General features: G+C 37.5%; 1 protein-coding gene across 3 annotated transcripts in view; it reads left to right on the top strand.

Moving 5' to 3' along the window:
* Positions 1-13,996, top strand: part of ADAMTS18 (ADAM metallopeptidase with thrombospondin type 1 motif 18) — a 154,724-nt gene that overhangs the window by 67,097 nt on the left and 73,631 nt on the right. For 2 of the 3 annotated variants that reach the window (XM_001143790.6, XM_016930217.4), the window contains 6 exons: positions 994-1,276; positions 4,338-4,531; positions 4,834-4,917; positions 6,451-6,610; positions 9,306-9,411; positions 12,646-12,783. In XM_001143790.6, the coding sequence (XP_001143790.4) occupies positions 994-1,276; positions 4,338-4,531; positions 4,834-4,917; positions 6,451-6,610; positions 9,306-9,411; positions 12,646-12,783 (965 nt within the window). Of the gene's footprint in view, positions 1-993; positions 1,281-4,337; positions 4,532-4,833; positions 4,918-6,450; positions 6,611-9,305; positions 9,412-12,645; positions 12,784-13,996 lie in introns of all 3 variants that reach the window. The other variant, XM_016930218.4, reaches the window with a different exon arrangement.

Raw genomic sequence — 13,996 nt, 5'->3', positions numbered from 1 at the left:
CAGCAACTGTGAATCAAGATGGGCCAGAAGCGGTGGCTCACACCTGTAATCCGAGTACTTTAGGAGGCTGAGGTAGGAGGATCACTTGAAGCCAGGAGTTTGAGACGAGCCTGGGCAATATAGACCGCATTTCTGAGCATAGTGGTGTGTACCTGTAGTCCCAGCTATTCAGGAGGCTGAGGCAGGAGGATTGCTTGAGCCCAGTAGGTCAAGGCTACAGTGAGCCATGATAGTGCTATTATACTCCAACCTAAGGGACAGAATGAAACCTAATCTCAAAAAAAAAAAAAAAATCAAGTGTGAACCACTTGAGAATGAGTGGGGGTATTTTTATATTCATCACTCTATCCAGTGGTGAACATGGCATCTGCCAGGTCATAAATGCAATGCAGCAGAATGTCCATGGCTCAGCCCTTCAGGCACAAACATCAGGGCTGGCAGCCCAGTGGTTGTGAGCCCTGCCTCTGAAAGTAGAGAACTCTGGGTGCCCATGCTAGCTTTCCTACTTACTATCTTAGCTTCAGTTTTCTCCTTTGTAAATGGGGGTGGTGATAATAGCAACTTGTCCAGCCAGGTACGGTAACTCATGCCTGTAGTCCCAACATTTTGGGAGGCCAAGAGTTCAAAACCAGCTTGGGCCACATTGACCCTTTTTCTATAAAAAGTGTAAAAGTGATCTGGCCATGGTAGCACGTGCCTGTAGTCTCAGCTACTCCAGAGGCTGAGCTGGGAGGATCACTTTAGCCCAGGAGGTCAAGGCTGCAGTGGGCCATGTTTGCGCCACTGCTCTCCAGCTTTGGATTTAAAGTGAGACCTGTCTCAATAATAATAGCAACTCGTTGTAATGGTGCAAATAAAAATGAGGCAATATGTGTGAAGCTTTTAGCTCCTGTGCCCACATACAGGAATTAGTCAGAAGCAGTTGTTGAAAACCAACCCTTGGCACAGGGATGCATGGAATCATGACTGTTTGCTTTGTGTTTGGCTTTTTAGTCAGGTTTAATAAGGACACGAAAAAATGAATTCCTCATCTCGCCATTACCTCAGCTTCTGGCCCAGGAACACAACTACAGCTCCCCTGCGGGTCACCATCCTCACGTACTGTACAAAAGGACAGCAGAGGAGAAGATCCAGCGGTACCGTGGCTACCCCGGCTCCGGCCGGAATTATCCTGGTTACTCCCCAAGTCACATTCCCCATGCATCTCAGAGTCGAGAGACAGAGTATCACCATCGAAGGTTGCAAAAGCAGCATTTTTGTGGACGACGCAAGAAATGTATGTAAGGAAACTTTTTCTTTTTCTGTTCTTATGTGGGCCTCGACAGGTTTTCTTGAGTGCTGTTGGGTGTACAAGCTTTGCAAGTCAAAATGGGGCTACCCTGAGCATCTGTCTTGGTGTAGGACCAGTAATTATCTCTCTCAGGCAAATGCTGGATGATCAATTATTCTAGGTTAAACTAGGAAAGATTTAGATAAGGTTTCTTTTTTACTCTTTTAGTATCTCCTACTTTCATGCCATAGGTCCCAGTCTTGATTTCTGTGCTTCCGAGAAAAGTACCTAGATTTCCAATGACAAAAGAAATTAGAGGTAAATGTCTAGGTGTGGTTGGATGTCTCCTTTGAGGACACAAAGGAGAGACTTGCAGAAACAAGAACATTAGCATGTGAGGGAGGTAGCTGTGAAACACAGGTATCTTTGAGCATGGTTTGTGACTTAGGTACAACCTTCGGCCGTTTCCAGACCAGCGATGTCCAATAGAAATGTAACACAAGCCTTAAATACAATTTTACATTTTCTAATAGCCACAAGTTTTAAAAGTTAAAAAAAAGGGTAAATGAATTTTAATAACATTTTATTTAACCCATCATATACAAAATATTATCTCAACATGTAATCAGGATAACAAATTATTAGTGAGAGAGTTACATTATTTTTTCCTATTAAGTTTTGGAAATCCAGCGTTTATTTTAAACTTACAGCACTTAAACCAGTCGATTCAGATGATAAATTTTTATTGGAAATACTTAATCTGCATTTAACTTGCATAAAATTAAGGTCAAAAAAGTAGATTTACATACTCAAGTTGTTTGGGACATACTTAAAACATTTAAAACATTTCCTTTTTGCTTTTTTTTTTGTTTTTGTTTTGTTTTGTTTGAGACAGTTTCACTCTTTCACCCAGGCTGGAGTGAAGTGGTGCGATCTCTGCTCACTGCAACCTCCTCCCACCAGGTTCAAGCAATTCTCCTGCCTCAGACTCACCATTAGCTGGAATTATAGGCGCACGCCACCACGCCCAGCTAATTTTTGTATTTTTAGTAGAGATGGGGTTTCCCTGTGTTGGCCAGGCTGGTCTCAAACTCCTGACCTCGGGTGATACACCCGCCTCGGTCTCCCAATTGTTAGCATTAAAGGCATGAGCCACTGCGCCCAGCCAAAAGATTTTCAATACCTGAATCAAGTATTGGTTTTTAAACTTTTAAATTCTTCTGTGGCTCAGTAGCTGTGCATGGAAATTGTGCGCCAAGTTGGATAGCACAGCCAGAAGAAGTTTATTCTCATGGAGAAGAGGAACTGGTATCACTAAGATATTAATCAGGAGGAATAATGAAAGAGTTTCTACCATTTTAACTGGTTTTTGAGTTTTTGGTATTATTGAAATATCCTCATTAAGGGGCATCCATTTAGCATATATAGAGTAATGATTTAGCCTGTATTAATGATAATAATAATGTTTATAGTGGTAAGACATGTTTGATATGAGACATCAAAGCAAATCTTTACAACAACCTTATAAACAAGTGTCACCTGTTTTCATAGATAAGGAAACTGAGGCTCAAGGTCACTGTGCTCATAAGTGGCCAACCTGAGTTTTTAAATCTAACTCTAAATAATTTTATCTTTTAATTTTACTCTGTAGGGAGCTAGTTTCACTATTACGGCTGGACCAGTGTTACAGTACTAAACTATTTCTGTACTAGTTAGTACACAGTTACTTCCCTGAGCTTTCCAGGTGCCATTTTTCTTCCCAGGAATGCTCGTAGTTGTTGCTGTCCATTAACTAAAGGCATCATGTCTGGCCGAGCAGGCACTTCTAGGTCTCTGCTCAATGGCTATGGCCAGTATCCATTCTGTTAACTTGGTGCCCACACTTTGCCAGTTACGAAAAGTGTTTAATACAGTTTTTAATATCATCCCCAACTATGCTGTTTCCCTAATAACTAAGTCAGTGTCACATCAAAGAGTTCTTATTGAGTGCTTCTTATGTGCTATGTTAAAGTCTGTGTTGATGAAATGAGAGTTTAAGACATGTCCAGTATTTTAGAGCTGTTTACATTTTATTTAGAAAATAATGTATAAAGTGGTATATTTAATGAATTCATAAATAATAAATTTAGATCCAAAGGATTAATACTATTTCTGCAGTTTTTGAGTAGTAAAATGAGCATTTTCTGCTTTCAAAGTTTCTCCCCACAAAATTGATTTTTGTTGATCCATTCTACTAACTAGAATTATAGCTTGTTTTTGTTTTTTTTGTTGTTGTTTTTTGAGATGAAATCTCACTCTGTCACCCAGAGACTCTGTCTTAAAGGTAAATGCATAGGTGTGGTTGGGTGTTTCTTTTGAGGACATAAAGGAGAGACTTGCTTATGGAGCGCAGTGGGGTGATCTTGGCTCACTGCAACTTCTGCCTGCTGGGTTCAAGTGATCCTCCTGCCTCAGCCTCCCAAGTAGCTAGGATTACAAGCATGCACCACCATGCCTGACTAATTTTTGTAATTTTAGTAGAGATGGGGTTTCACCATGTTGGCCAGGCTGGTCTCAAACTCCTGACCTCAAGTGATCCACCCACCTTTGCATCTCAAATTGCTGGGATTACGGGCGTGAGCCACCACGCCTGGCCTAGAGCTCTTTTCTTTTCTTTTCTTTGCTTTGCTTTGCTTTGCTTTGCTTTCCTTTTCTTTTTTCTTTTCTTTTCTTTCTTTTTTTTCCTTTTAGAGCATTTTTGAGTTACTAAGTTCATCCATTATCCATTTATTTCTACCCACCTACCCATTTATCCATCCACCATCCATCCATCCACTTATCCATCCATCTATCCTGTCCAATCCATCCATCTACCCATCTGTGCATCCAAACTTTTATTGAGTAGGCCCTTCTTGACCACATACTAGATGCAAGGCACCCGGGCAGGCACTGATAGCATCACTTGTTAGTGGATTGGTGGAGTGTTGATTACATAGTTTCTCTTCTTCCCTTGTTTCAGTTTCTCTCTCAACTGTCTTATCCAGATATTCTCTAATATCCCTTCCAAATGCTCTTCTGTTCATCGTAGATGCTCCCAAGCCTCCCACAGAGGACACCTATCTAAGGTTTGATGAATATGGGAGCTCTGGGCGACCCAGGAGATCAGCTGGAAAATCACAAAAGGGCCTCAATGTGGAAACCCTCGTGGTGGCAGACAAGAAAATGGTGGAAAAGCATGGCAAGGGAAATGTCACCACGTACATTCTCACAGTAATGAACATGGTAAGGGGGGGTGTCACAAACCTTCTGGCTCTCCAAAGAAGATAAATGTCATGGAATTCTCTTGCATGGGTTGAATAGCAGGTGTATTAGGTTGGTGCAAATGTAATTGCAGTTTCTGCCATTACTTTTAATAGCTACATATGTGGTTTTATTTTTTTAAGTTGAGTTTTGAGGAAATTGTCTTTATATTTACATATATTTGGTAAAATTGAAGCCTGCATACTTCAGTCAATATGTCTGATTGATTCCCCCTAAGGTTTTGAAAATTTTGAGATTTTGTTTGATTTCCATTGTTCCAACAGGTTTCTGGCCTATTTAAAGATGGGACTATTGGAAGTGACATAAACGTGGTTGTGGTGAGCCTAATTCTTCTGGAACAAGAACCTGTAAGTGGCAAACTTCATTTATGTCTTCATTCAGTCTGCCATTCAGAATACATTTCTTGAATACCTAGTGTGTTCACTAATCCATGTACTAGTCGTTAGCTGCTCAAATTTGAAACTAGGCTGACTCTCCTCAAAGTACAATTTTAAAAGATTGTGTAATCATACAATTAAACTAAAGCACCAGAAAAATATTTATATTTAAATGTGTTTATATATGCATATGTATACATAAATAATGGTACATAAGTATTAAATAATATACAAATAGATAGTATAAATAAAAATATGAAATGTAAGTATGTTACATAAAATAAATCATATGTAGGCTTCGCAAAGCAGGTGAATTTGGTCATAGATTTAAGGATTAGCTAGATTTTGCAAGTTTGATATGCTGAGTGATTGCTGGTAGATGCAGAAGGATATTTCAAAAATATACTGAAAATAAGACATCAGTAAATTATTGTAGTAAACCTACTGTATCCCCAGTACCATCTTAGGTAATACAGGGAATAAACAAGGGATATTTAACTGCCCTTGGATTGATCACAGTGAGATGCAAGACACAAACATGGGGCAAATTATGAAAACCAGAACATGTAATAAAGTGTTAAATTACATGGTACTCACTGCTTTGTAGTGTTTTGATGTTTAAACTCTGTTTCTCTGAGATAGCGATTACCATTCAAATGGCTATTTTTTAAGTCCCCCGAGGCTTTTCCTCTTCTCTAACGCCAATAAAAAACATAAAAAGCAGGAAGACACAGACAAGACAAAAATTGATCTAATTGCCCAGGTGTAGAGAGCTACAGAAGTTAACAGCTTGTCAAATGGTTTTTGGAATTTTAGAAAGATAGAAAAGACGTGTGCTGGTTAGGAGACACTTTTGTGTTTAGCCTACTAGTAGGTTGCCCAAGGACATTGAAGCCAGCCACATCCTAATTAACTGATAATTAAAGATCTTGTCTAAAAACCTTCAACTTGGCCAAGTCAACAGCTTTGACCAAACATTTGACAAATGATTATTTTAAGGGTAGGTCCTCTCTTATCCTTTGGAATCATATCATCATTTGTTTATTCATTCAGTGAATTTTCATTATATTGATTGATTGATTGTAATCTATGATGTGCCAGATGCTTTGCTGGGAATTTTGACATCTATGGAAATAATGATGAGGCTTTATGGAAAAGCCATTGAACTTCATCACCATTAATTTATTATCATGTTTTAAAAGTTGTAACGGTTTTATAAAGGTAGTACTAGGTGAGATGAACAAAGGTGTTCTAACTGATGCCAGGTTATTTTTTGTAGAACTATAATCAATCATAAACCACACTACAGAAACTTTGTAGTTGCTTTAAATATTGTGAGCATTTACCTAAAATAGAGATTTTCCTGTCTCCTACCTTAGCTCAAGTGTTTACTGATCTTTTTCCCTGGAAATATGTTTCTGTGTTTGCCTGTACAAATGGAATGATTCAGCATTCTCATCTCTGTGACAAATTCACACTTTGATTTGTGTGGGTTTCCCATAGGGAGGATTATTGATCAACCATCATGCAGACCAGTCTCTGAATAGTTTTTGTCAATGGCAGTCTGCCCTCATTGGAAAGAATGGCAAGAGACATGATCATGCCATCTTACTAACAGGATTTGATATTTGTTCTTGGAAGAATGAACCATGTGACACTCTAGGTATGGTATGAACAGATCCTTCACACACACCTGTTAGCTGAAAACACAGTATGCAAACTTTCTATGGATGATAGATAGCCCTTATGTTCCTTAATAAAGAGACATAATATTTAAATTGTGAAGTAACCTCATGTACCCTGTGGTGACTATTGTTCTTTATAACTAAACTTAGAATGTGGGGAGCCCACTTAGTTTATTCATTTTGTATTTTTTTTTTTTTAATTTGAGATGGAGTTTCACTCTTGTTGCCCAGGCTGGAGTGTAATAGCACAATCTCGGTTCACTACAACCTCCGCCTCCTGGGTTCAAGCAATTCTTCTGCCTCAGCCTCCCAAGTAGCTGGGATTACAGGCACCTGCCACCATGCCTGGCTAATTTTTGTATTTTTAGTAGAGACAGGTTTCCACCATGTTGGCCAGGCTGGTCTCGAACTCCTGACCTCAGGTGATCTGCCCGCCTTGGTCTCTCAAAGTCTTGGGACTACAGGCATGAGCCACCTCACCTGGCTTGTATTTTTCTTTATTGATCCTACTGATGATCATTGAGGTGTGAGATACATTATTTAACTAGAAACTTGTAGGTTATTCTGTAAGCATCATGACCACAGAATCAGGTAGCTGAAGAGGATTTTACTGGGCTCCATGGTACCTAACTGTGCCACTAGGTAATAGTGCCTTTTTTAGAAAGTTACTTGACTTTGAAGTACTCACTTCTTCCATATTTGTACAAGACAGTGATAGCAAGAATTGCATCTTTTATATCTATACTGTATTCTAGTATATTCCATTGCACGTAATAGGAATTCAACATTTTTTAAAAGTTGATGGATGGCTGTCTACATCAGGAGTCAGCAAACTTTCTCTGTGAAGGGCCAGATAGTTAATATGTTAAGCTATGCAGGCCACAGGTCTCTGTGGCAACTAGTCATTTCAGCTGTATTGTTCAAAAGCAGCCACAAGTAATATGTAAATAAATGAATGCAGATGTGTTTTAATAAAACTTTATGAATTTTTTTTTATTTTTTTGAGATGGTGTCTTGTTCTTATCACTCAGGCTGGAGTGCAGTGGCGCGATTTCGGCTCACTGCAACCTCTGCATCCCACGTTCAAGTGATTCTCCTGCCTCAGCCTCCAGAGTAGCTGGGTTTACAGGCACCCACCACCACACCTGGCTAATTTTTGTATTTTTAGTAGAGACGGGTTTCACCATGTTGGCCAGGCTGGTCTCGAACTCCTGACCTCAAATGATCCACCCACCTCAGCCTCCCAGAGTGCTGGGATTACAGGCATGAGCCACTGTGCCAGGGCAGAAATTTTATTTTTTATGTTTCTCAAATTCTCTGCAGTTTCTCTGTTATGTCCTATAAATAAGTTTATTTTAACAATTAACCATTAATCACAGCCTTCAAAAACACAACTATTTTGGGAATTGTTCCATAGAAAGGGTTTTTATAATGAAAGATGGTATATATCCATTCATATTCTGAATTTGGAATGTGCAAAGTGACATATGATAATCCAGTGCATTGTTGATGTTTTCAAGAGAGATTCTGAGAAGCAGACAGTGTTATCTGTTATCCAGAGACCAAAATGTACTAAAAGGCTTGGAAAAAACAAAACACCAGAAATTCTACCAACTGTGGAAAAGGTCACTTAACTTTAAGCAGTGTGTCCCAATGCAAAGGGCATGGGCTTTGACTTCCCATATGTCTGTGGTTGATTCCTGAGTGTAGAATTTATGACTCTGAGATCTTGAACAAGTTAATTCACCTCTCTGAGCTTTGGTTTCCTAAGCTATAAATACATACACACACAGATATATAATAGACATATAGCACAGTGTGTGAATTTGCAACCATTTATTTAGTGACGATGATGATGGCAGTAATGATAATGATCCCACCCCTTATTTGTGCCTTTGTATTAGATTTCCCAGCTGATCTCACTTGCGTCTTGACAATGAAGTGGGTACAATCCATTCACAAGCATGCATTTAATATTAGATGGGTACATAGATTTGTTCTACTGATTATTAGGACCCAAAACTGGAAAGAAAGATGTTCGCACACACTGCATTGTATTTGAAGATAGACTTAAGGGCTGGCTGGGATGCTTTTATAACAGCTCTTAGAGGGAGGTAACTTTGGGAACAGAAGCACTTACCACACTATAAAGAACCAGAGAAAAATGAATTTAATCTGCACACATTGCTTAGACATTTTCATGTTTTCTGCTCTAGTAAAAGACCAGGATATGTGTTTTTCCTTGGAAAATACACCCTGAGCTGTGACGTTAATGCCACTGTTCAGTAAGCATTTTGCATTGGTTTTGCTATCATTCTATCCGTTGCTCTGACCTGAATGATAAACTCAGACAAGGCATATAAATATTCTGTGACTTACTAAACTAAATGTAAAATGGGAATTACAGTACTCATACTGACCTTACAGGGCTCTTACAAGGATCAATGGATAACAATATGTAACAAAAGCAAGAAAATAGGAAATGTTGCATTTATACATTATCATTACACAGGACAAAGAACTATAGATCTTTTTTTTTTTTTTTTTGCAAAAACATTGAATGCATTGATCTATTAAACTAAAACTGTGTAGAACATTTTGAGGACATAAATCATGATCATGTATCTGTGTGTGCAACCTTTGGATTCACATTTGAAACTGCTCTTTCAATAGGGTTTGCCCCCATCAGTGGAATGTGCTCTAAGTACCGAAGTTGTACCATCAATGAGGACACAGGACTTGGCCTTGCCTTCACCATCGCTCATGAGTCAGGGCACAAGTAAGTGGCTCTTTGACCCACTACTTTATGTGAAAACTAGTTGGGTGATTCATTGGCGTTCCTCTAACTGTTGTTGTTGACTTAGGCAGAACAAAGAGGATCAGTCTTGTGTAAAGCTTAGAATAGTTTCTGACTATACAAAGGGCTCAATAAAGGCTAGCTGTTGTTGATTTCATTCTCTTTAAACAGCAGCACTTAATAGCCACACAGTACTCCTTCGTGTGCACAGATGGAGTCTCTGGGCTGCTAGGCATTTGTTATTTTTGTTCATGTTTTGCAGCAATGAAGACACTTCTAGCTGATTCTTTATGCACAGGAAGTAATCATGGAGAAAAATAAATTCCCAGAGTATAATGGCATGCTGCTTTTTAAAAAAACTTTTGCTGCATGTACTGAATATTCTTTTAATTGGCAACATTGCATGTACTTAATATTCTTTTGATTGGTGTTACTAAATCTTCCTTTTATGATGGAGACAACGCTATAGAGAATTTTCAAACATTTGAGCAATAGCAGCTGCATTGGAGCAAGTATAATACTTTACAAAATAATTATTTCAATGTGTAGTACTCTTCAGATATACCAGTTTAGGAATGTTTGTGTGTGTGTACCTGTGTGTATATTTTATTCAACATACAGGAAATAACTCATATATTTTCAAAGCATCTAGTTAATTTTTCACTTAAAAGCAAACATCATTCAGTAACCATAGTTGGTATTTTTATATGTTGGTGCTGCTATCTTTTTTTCTTTTTTTGAGACAGAGTCTCCGTCTGTCACCCCGGCTGGAGTGCAGTGGCACGATCTCAGCTCGCTGTAACCTCTGCCTCCCGGGTTCAAGTGATTCTCCTGCCTCTGCCTCCTGAGTAGCTGGGATTACCAGTGCCCACTACCATGCCTAGCTAATTTTTATAGTTTTAGTAGAGATGAGGTTTCACCATGTTGGTCAGGCTGACTACAGGTGATCTGCCGACCTTGGTTTCCCAAAGTGCTGAGATTACAGGTGTGAGCCACCAGGCCCGGACAGTGCCAGTATCTTCTATGAGCTACATTTATTATCTTTAGGAAGTTTAAACCTTGATCATTGTTGTTACGTTTATCCAACAAATTTCCAACATTATTATACACACATACACATTTAGACACACATACACTTTCCTAGATATGAATAAGCCAATTTTTAAAATTGTAAATGGAGAAGCAAAAATGCTCATTAAGAACAATGCTTCTCATACAAAGCAGGAAACAAAATATGTGTGCATATCAAATGTATGTCTAAGTTTGTTTTACCAGCATGAAGTCCAACCGAACAGGTCTCACTTTTCAAAATACTGGTCATTGAAAAATTTCATTATCTTTGCATATGTGTTAAAATTATCCAAAATCAAAATCCAACATTTTAGATAAGGAAAAGCAGAACATATTCTTCAGGTAGGATTTGGGAGAGAAGTCGAGGTTGGGGGAAGGACAGATGGTAAAATAAAATACATACCTAAGTTCTAAATAACATGGACTTAAGAAGTTCTGAAACAGACAATTCCTGAGATATTTATATGGCATTTGGCATGTGCTCAAGAAAATATGTTATCATCTTCTAAAATGCTATTAAATTAAATTTAAGATTGTTAAGTTCAAAATTAAATTCCAACTTGATTTTCTTACGCACATAAAATTCCACGGAAGTTCTAAGTAAGTTCTTTTCCTCTAGCATAATGGCTTCAATCTCTCCTACCCCATCTCTGTTTCTGGGATTCTTGCTCTTTCTTCTCGTGCTTTATTTATAGGTTTCTTTCTGTTTTTTACTTTCACAAATATATTTAGAAAGGGTGTCTCCCAAACAAATCCCCTTAACGTCTTGGCTAGGTGAGAAGAAAAATTAAATTGGGAAAAGCTGAGGATAAGAAAATGCTTTCACTGAGTATACATTGAGGTTAGTCAATACCTATTTTTGAGTGGTCACCTCTGAATACCTAAGGAAGTCACTGATAGGATAGCATAGAGCTGCCCTGCTACTATTTTCCTGACAAAGTGAAAGGAATGCTGGAAAAATGGCCATATTATAGACATGGGTCACAAAAAAGTCGTATCTTTTATCGTAACATGTTTATTTGGTATAGACTACTTTCAAAGGCTAACTCTATAAATGAAATTATATCAGGATAACATATTTATTTACATAGGAGTCATATCTGCCTTATAAATATATGGTCTAAGAAACAAGTTTTATTCTTTTAAATAATGAGATTAAGAACAATTTAAATTAATGATGAAATTCATATTTATATCCTTCCATCCTCTGCATCCCTAAAAAAAAAAAAAAAAAAAAAATTCAGAAAAGACTTTTCTCTGCGCTGAATTTTTTAGAGAAGATCAAAGACTTATTTCCCCATCTTCTACCACTTTAACATCGCCTGAAGTAAGCTTTGTCTTTATGGTATGTATCCTATGTGGGTATGCACATTAATGTCACATTTATTCTTCCTGTCAGGAAATTTGAGAATTCTTCAGGTATAATGTGCATGATTTCTAGACAGTAGACCACCTAAAGTTTTTCTTCTATAATTACTAGACCCTTCTGTGATGAAACAAATTAAAGTTTTCTCATATAATACATCTGAAAGATAACAGTAATGGTCAAGATTTAATAGCCTTCAATAAAGGGGTTCAAGCATGTTAAAAAAAATGTTTATTATAAGGGAGTTTAATTACAATTAGAGTTTGTGATTTCAGCTAATAAATTGATCATAGTTGGAGAGAAGTTTTTATACCATGCTAGCCTTATATATGAACAGTTCATAAACAACTTATAATCATCATCTCTCTGTACTTACTTCCTACTCACTCTGAACTTCTTTACCATAGTTCCATGGTTGGTGACAAGAAAAGAATTTTACTGTTTGAAACTAAATAATTTGGCTGTTCCATCACTTTGGCTTAGCTTATACCTAAATTTTAACTTGACCAAAATTTTCCAGCCCATAAAACATGTAGCAGCTAGACCATTCTTTGATTCTGTGGTCAGGAAATAATGTAACAAAGCCCTCAGCATTTTTAAAATTTTCTGCGTGAATTTTATAACAGTCTATAGTAATTTGTCTTTCTCTTTTCCAGTTTTAATAACTCTGTCTCTCACTTGGTTTTGTTGATGATCAATACATCTTTTTTCTTCCTCAGATTATCCTTCAGAAAAATGGGTTCACAAAGCAGGATTTTGTTTTCTTCATTCTGTTTCAGCTTTGGTATGATTCACGACGGAGAAGGGAATCCCTGCAGAAAGACTGAAGGCAATATCATGTCTCCCACACTGACCGGAAACAATGGAGTGTTTTCATGGTCTTCCTGCAGCCGCCAGTATCTCAAGAAATTCCTCAGGTATGACAGGTTAAATCCAGGGGTGCTCCTAGGTTTGGAGTGATGACAGAATTGTGCTCCATAGACCTGAAAACAAATACTCAGTGGAAATACCTTTTGATCTGTCAATAAACAGAAAGACAAATGATGATGATAACGATGATGATGATGATGACATTATTGTTGAAAAAAATAGATTGAAGCTTAATACTGTGCTAAATGTTCTCCACATATTTCCTCTTTCAATCTTCACAGCGATACTATTATCCTCAATCTAGAGTTGAGAAATCAAGTCTTAGGTTAATTGTGTCGCATAAGGTACTATCGCTGGTAAGGTGCAGACAGAAGACTCACACTTAGATCTGTTCTGACTCTAGGATCTGTGCTCAACCATCTCTCCCCTGTGACTTCCAGAGGCTGCTAGGTATATTGTCTTTTTACTGTGACTAATTATTTCAATCTTATCGATCAATGTGTCATAGAGTATTTTAAAAATGCTCAAATGGTATGAGTGTGTGTTTGTGTTTTAATGAATAGAGCATTTTCTTGTTTGACTATTGTGTTTGAAATGGCCAGGAGCTAGCTTTATGTCCAAATGATAGCCAAAGAAGATGGTGGCTATATAAAATGCTTTTAATAACACAGAAAACTTAAGTTGCATTAGTAAAAGTAGGAGTTAGGAAAGTTGTACTATTTAATTCATATTAAACAGTTAACCCAAAGTTGAAATACACACACACACACACACACACAACCCTACCTTTTTAATCTATGTTGACCCACAAGGACACTTAGATGCTAATCCCATATCTCTTTGAACAGATGTTAGTGAAATTTCTTTGGGAATTGACACTTTTGATACTTTATATTTAACCTGTACCACTGTGTATTATTTGCAAATGTTTAAAGAATTAGTAAGATCTATACACAAAGCATATTAAACGTGAAGATATCTAACCACATATGCCCAAAGGGTGGTAAAAAATCAACAGACTTTTTGTTAGTAAGCTTTGCCATGAAGATTTTCCTATTAGTTTTAAATTCATGGTTTGGTGACTAAAATTATTTTTTCCAACTCGTAAGAATGCGATTAATAAGTATTAAAATCAAGATCAACTTAACATAGGCTGAATTTCCATTAGTATGTAATTCAATGCTTTTGTAGTTACATATTATAATAATGATAACAGCAGCAGCTAACTTTGCTTATTATGCTTTATGAAGCATGTTATAT

The sequence above is a fragment of the Pan troglodytes genome, chromosome 18, assembly GCF_028858775.2.
Source record: "Pan troglodytes isolate AG18354 chromosome 18, NHGRI_mPanTro3-v2.0_pri, whole genome shotgun sequence".
In the NCBI taxonomy this organism is placed as follows: domain Eukaryota; kingdom Metazoa; phylum Chordata; class Mammalia; order Primates; family Hominidae; genus Pan; species Pan troglodytes.
This window is presented reverse-complemented; position numbering and strand designations above follow the sequence as displayed.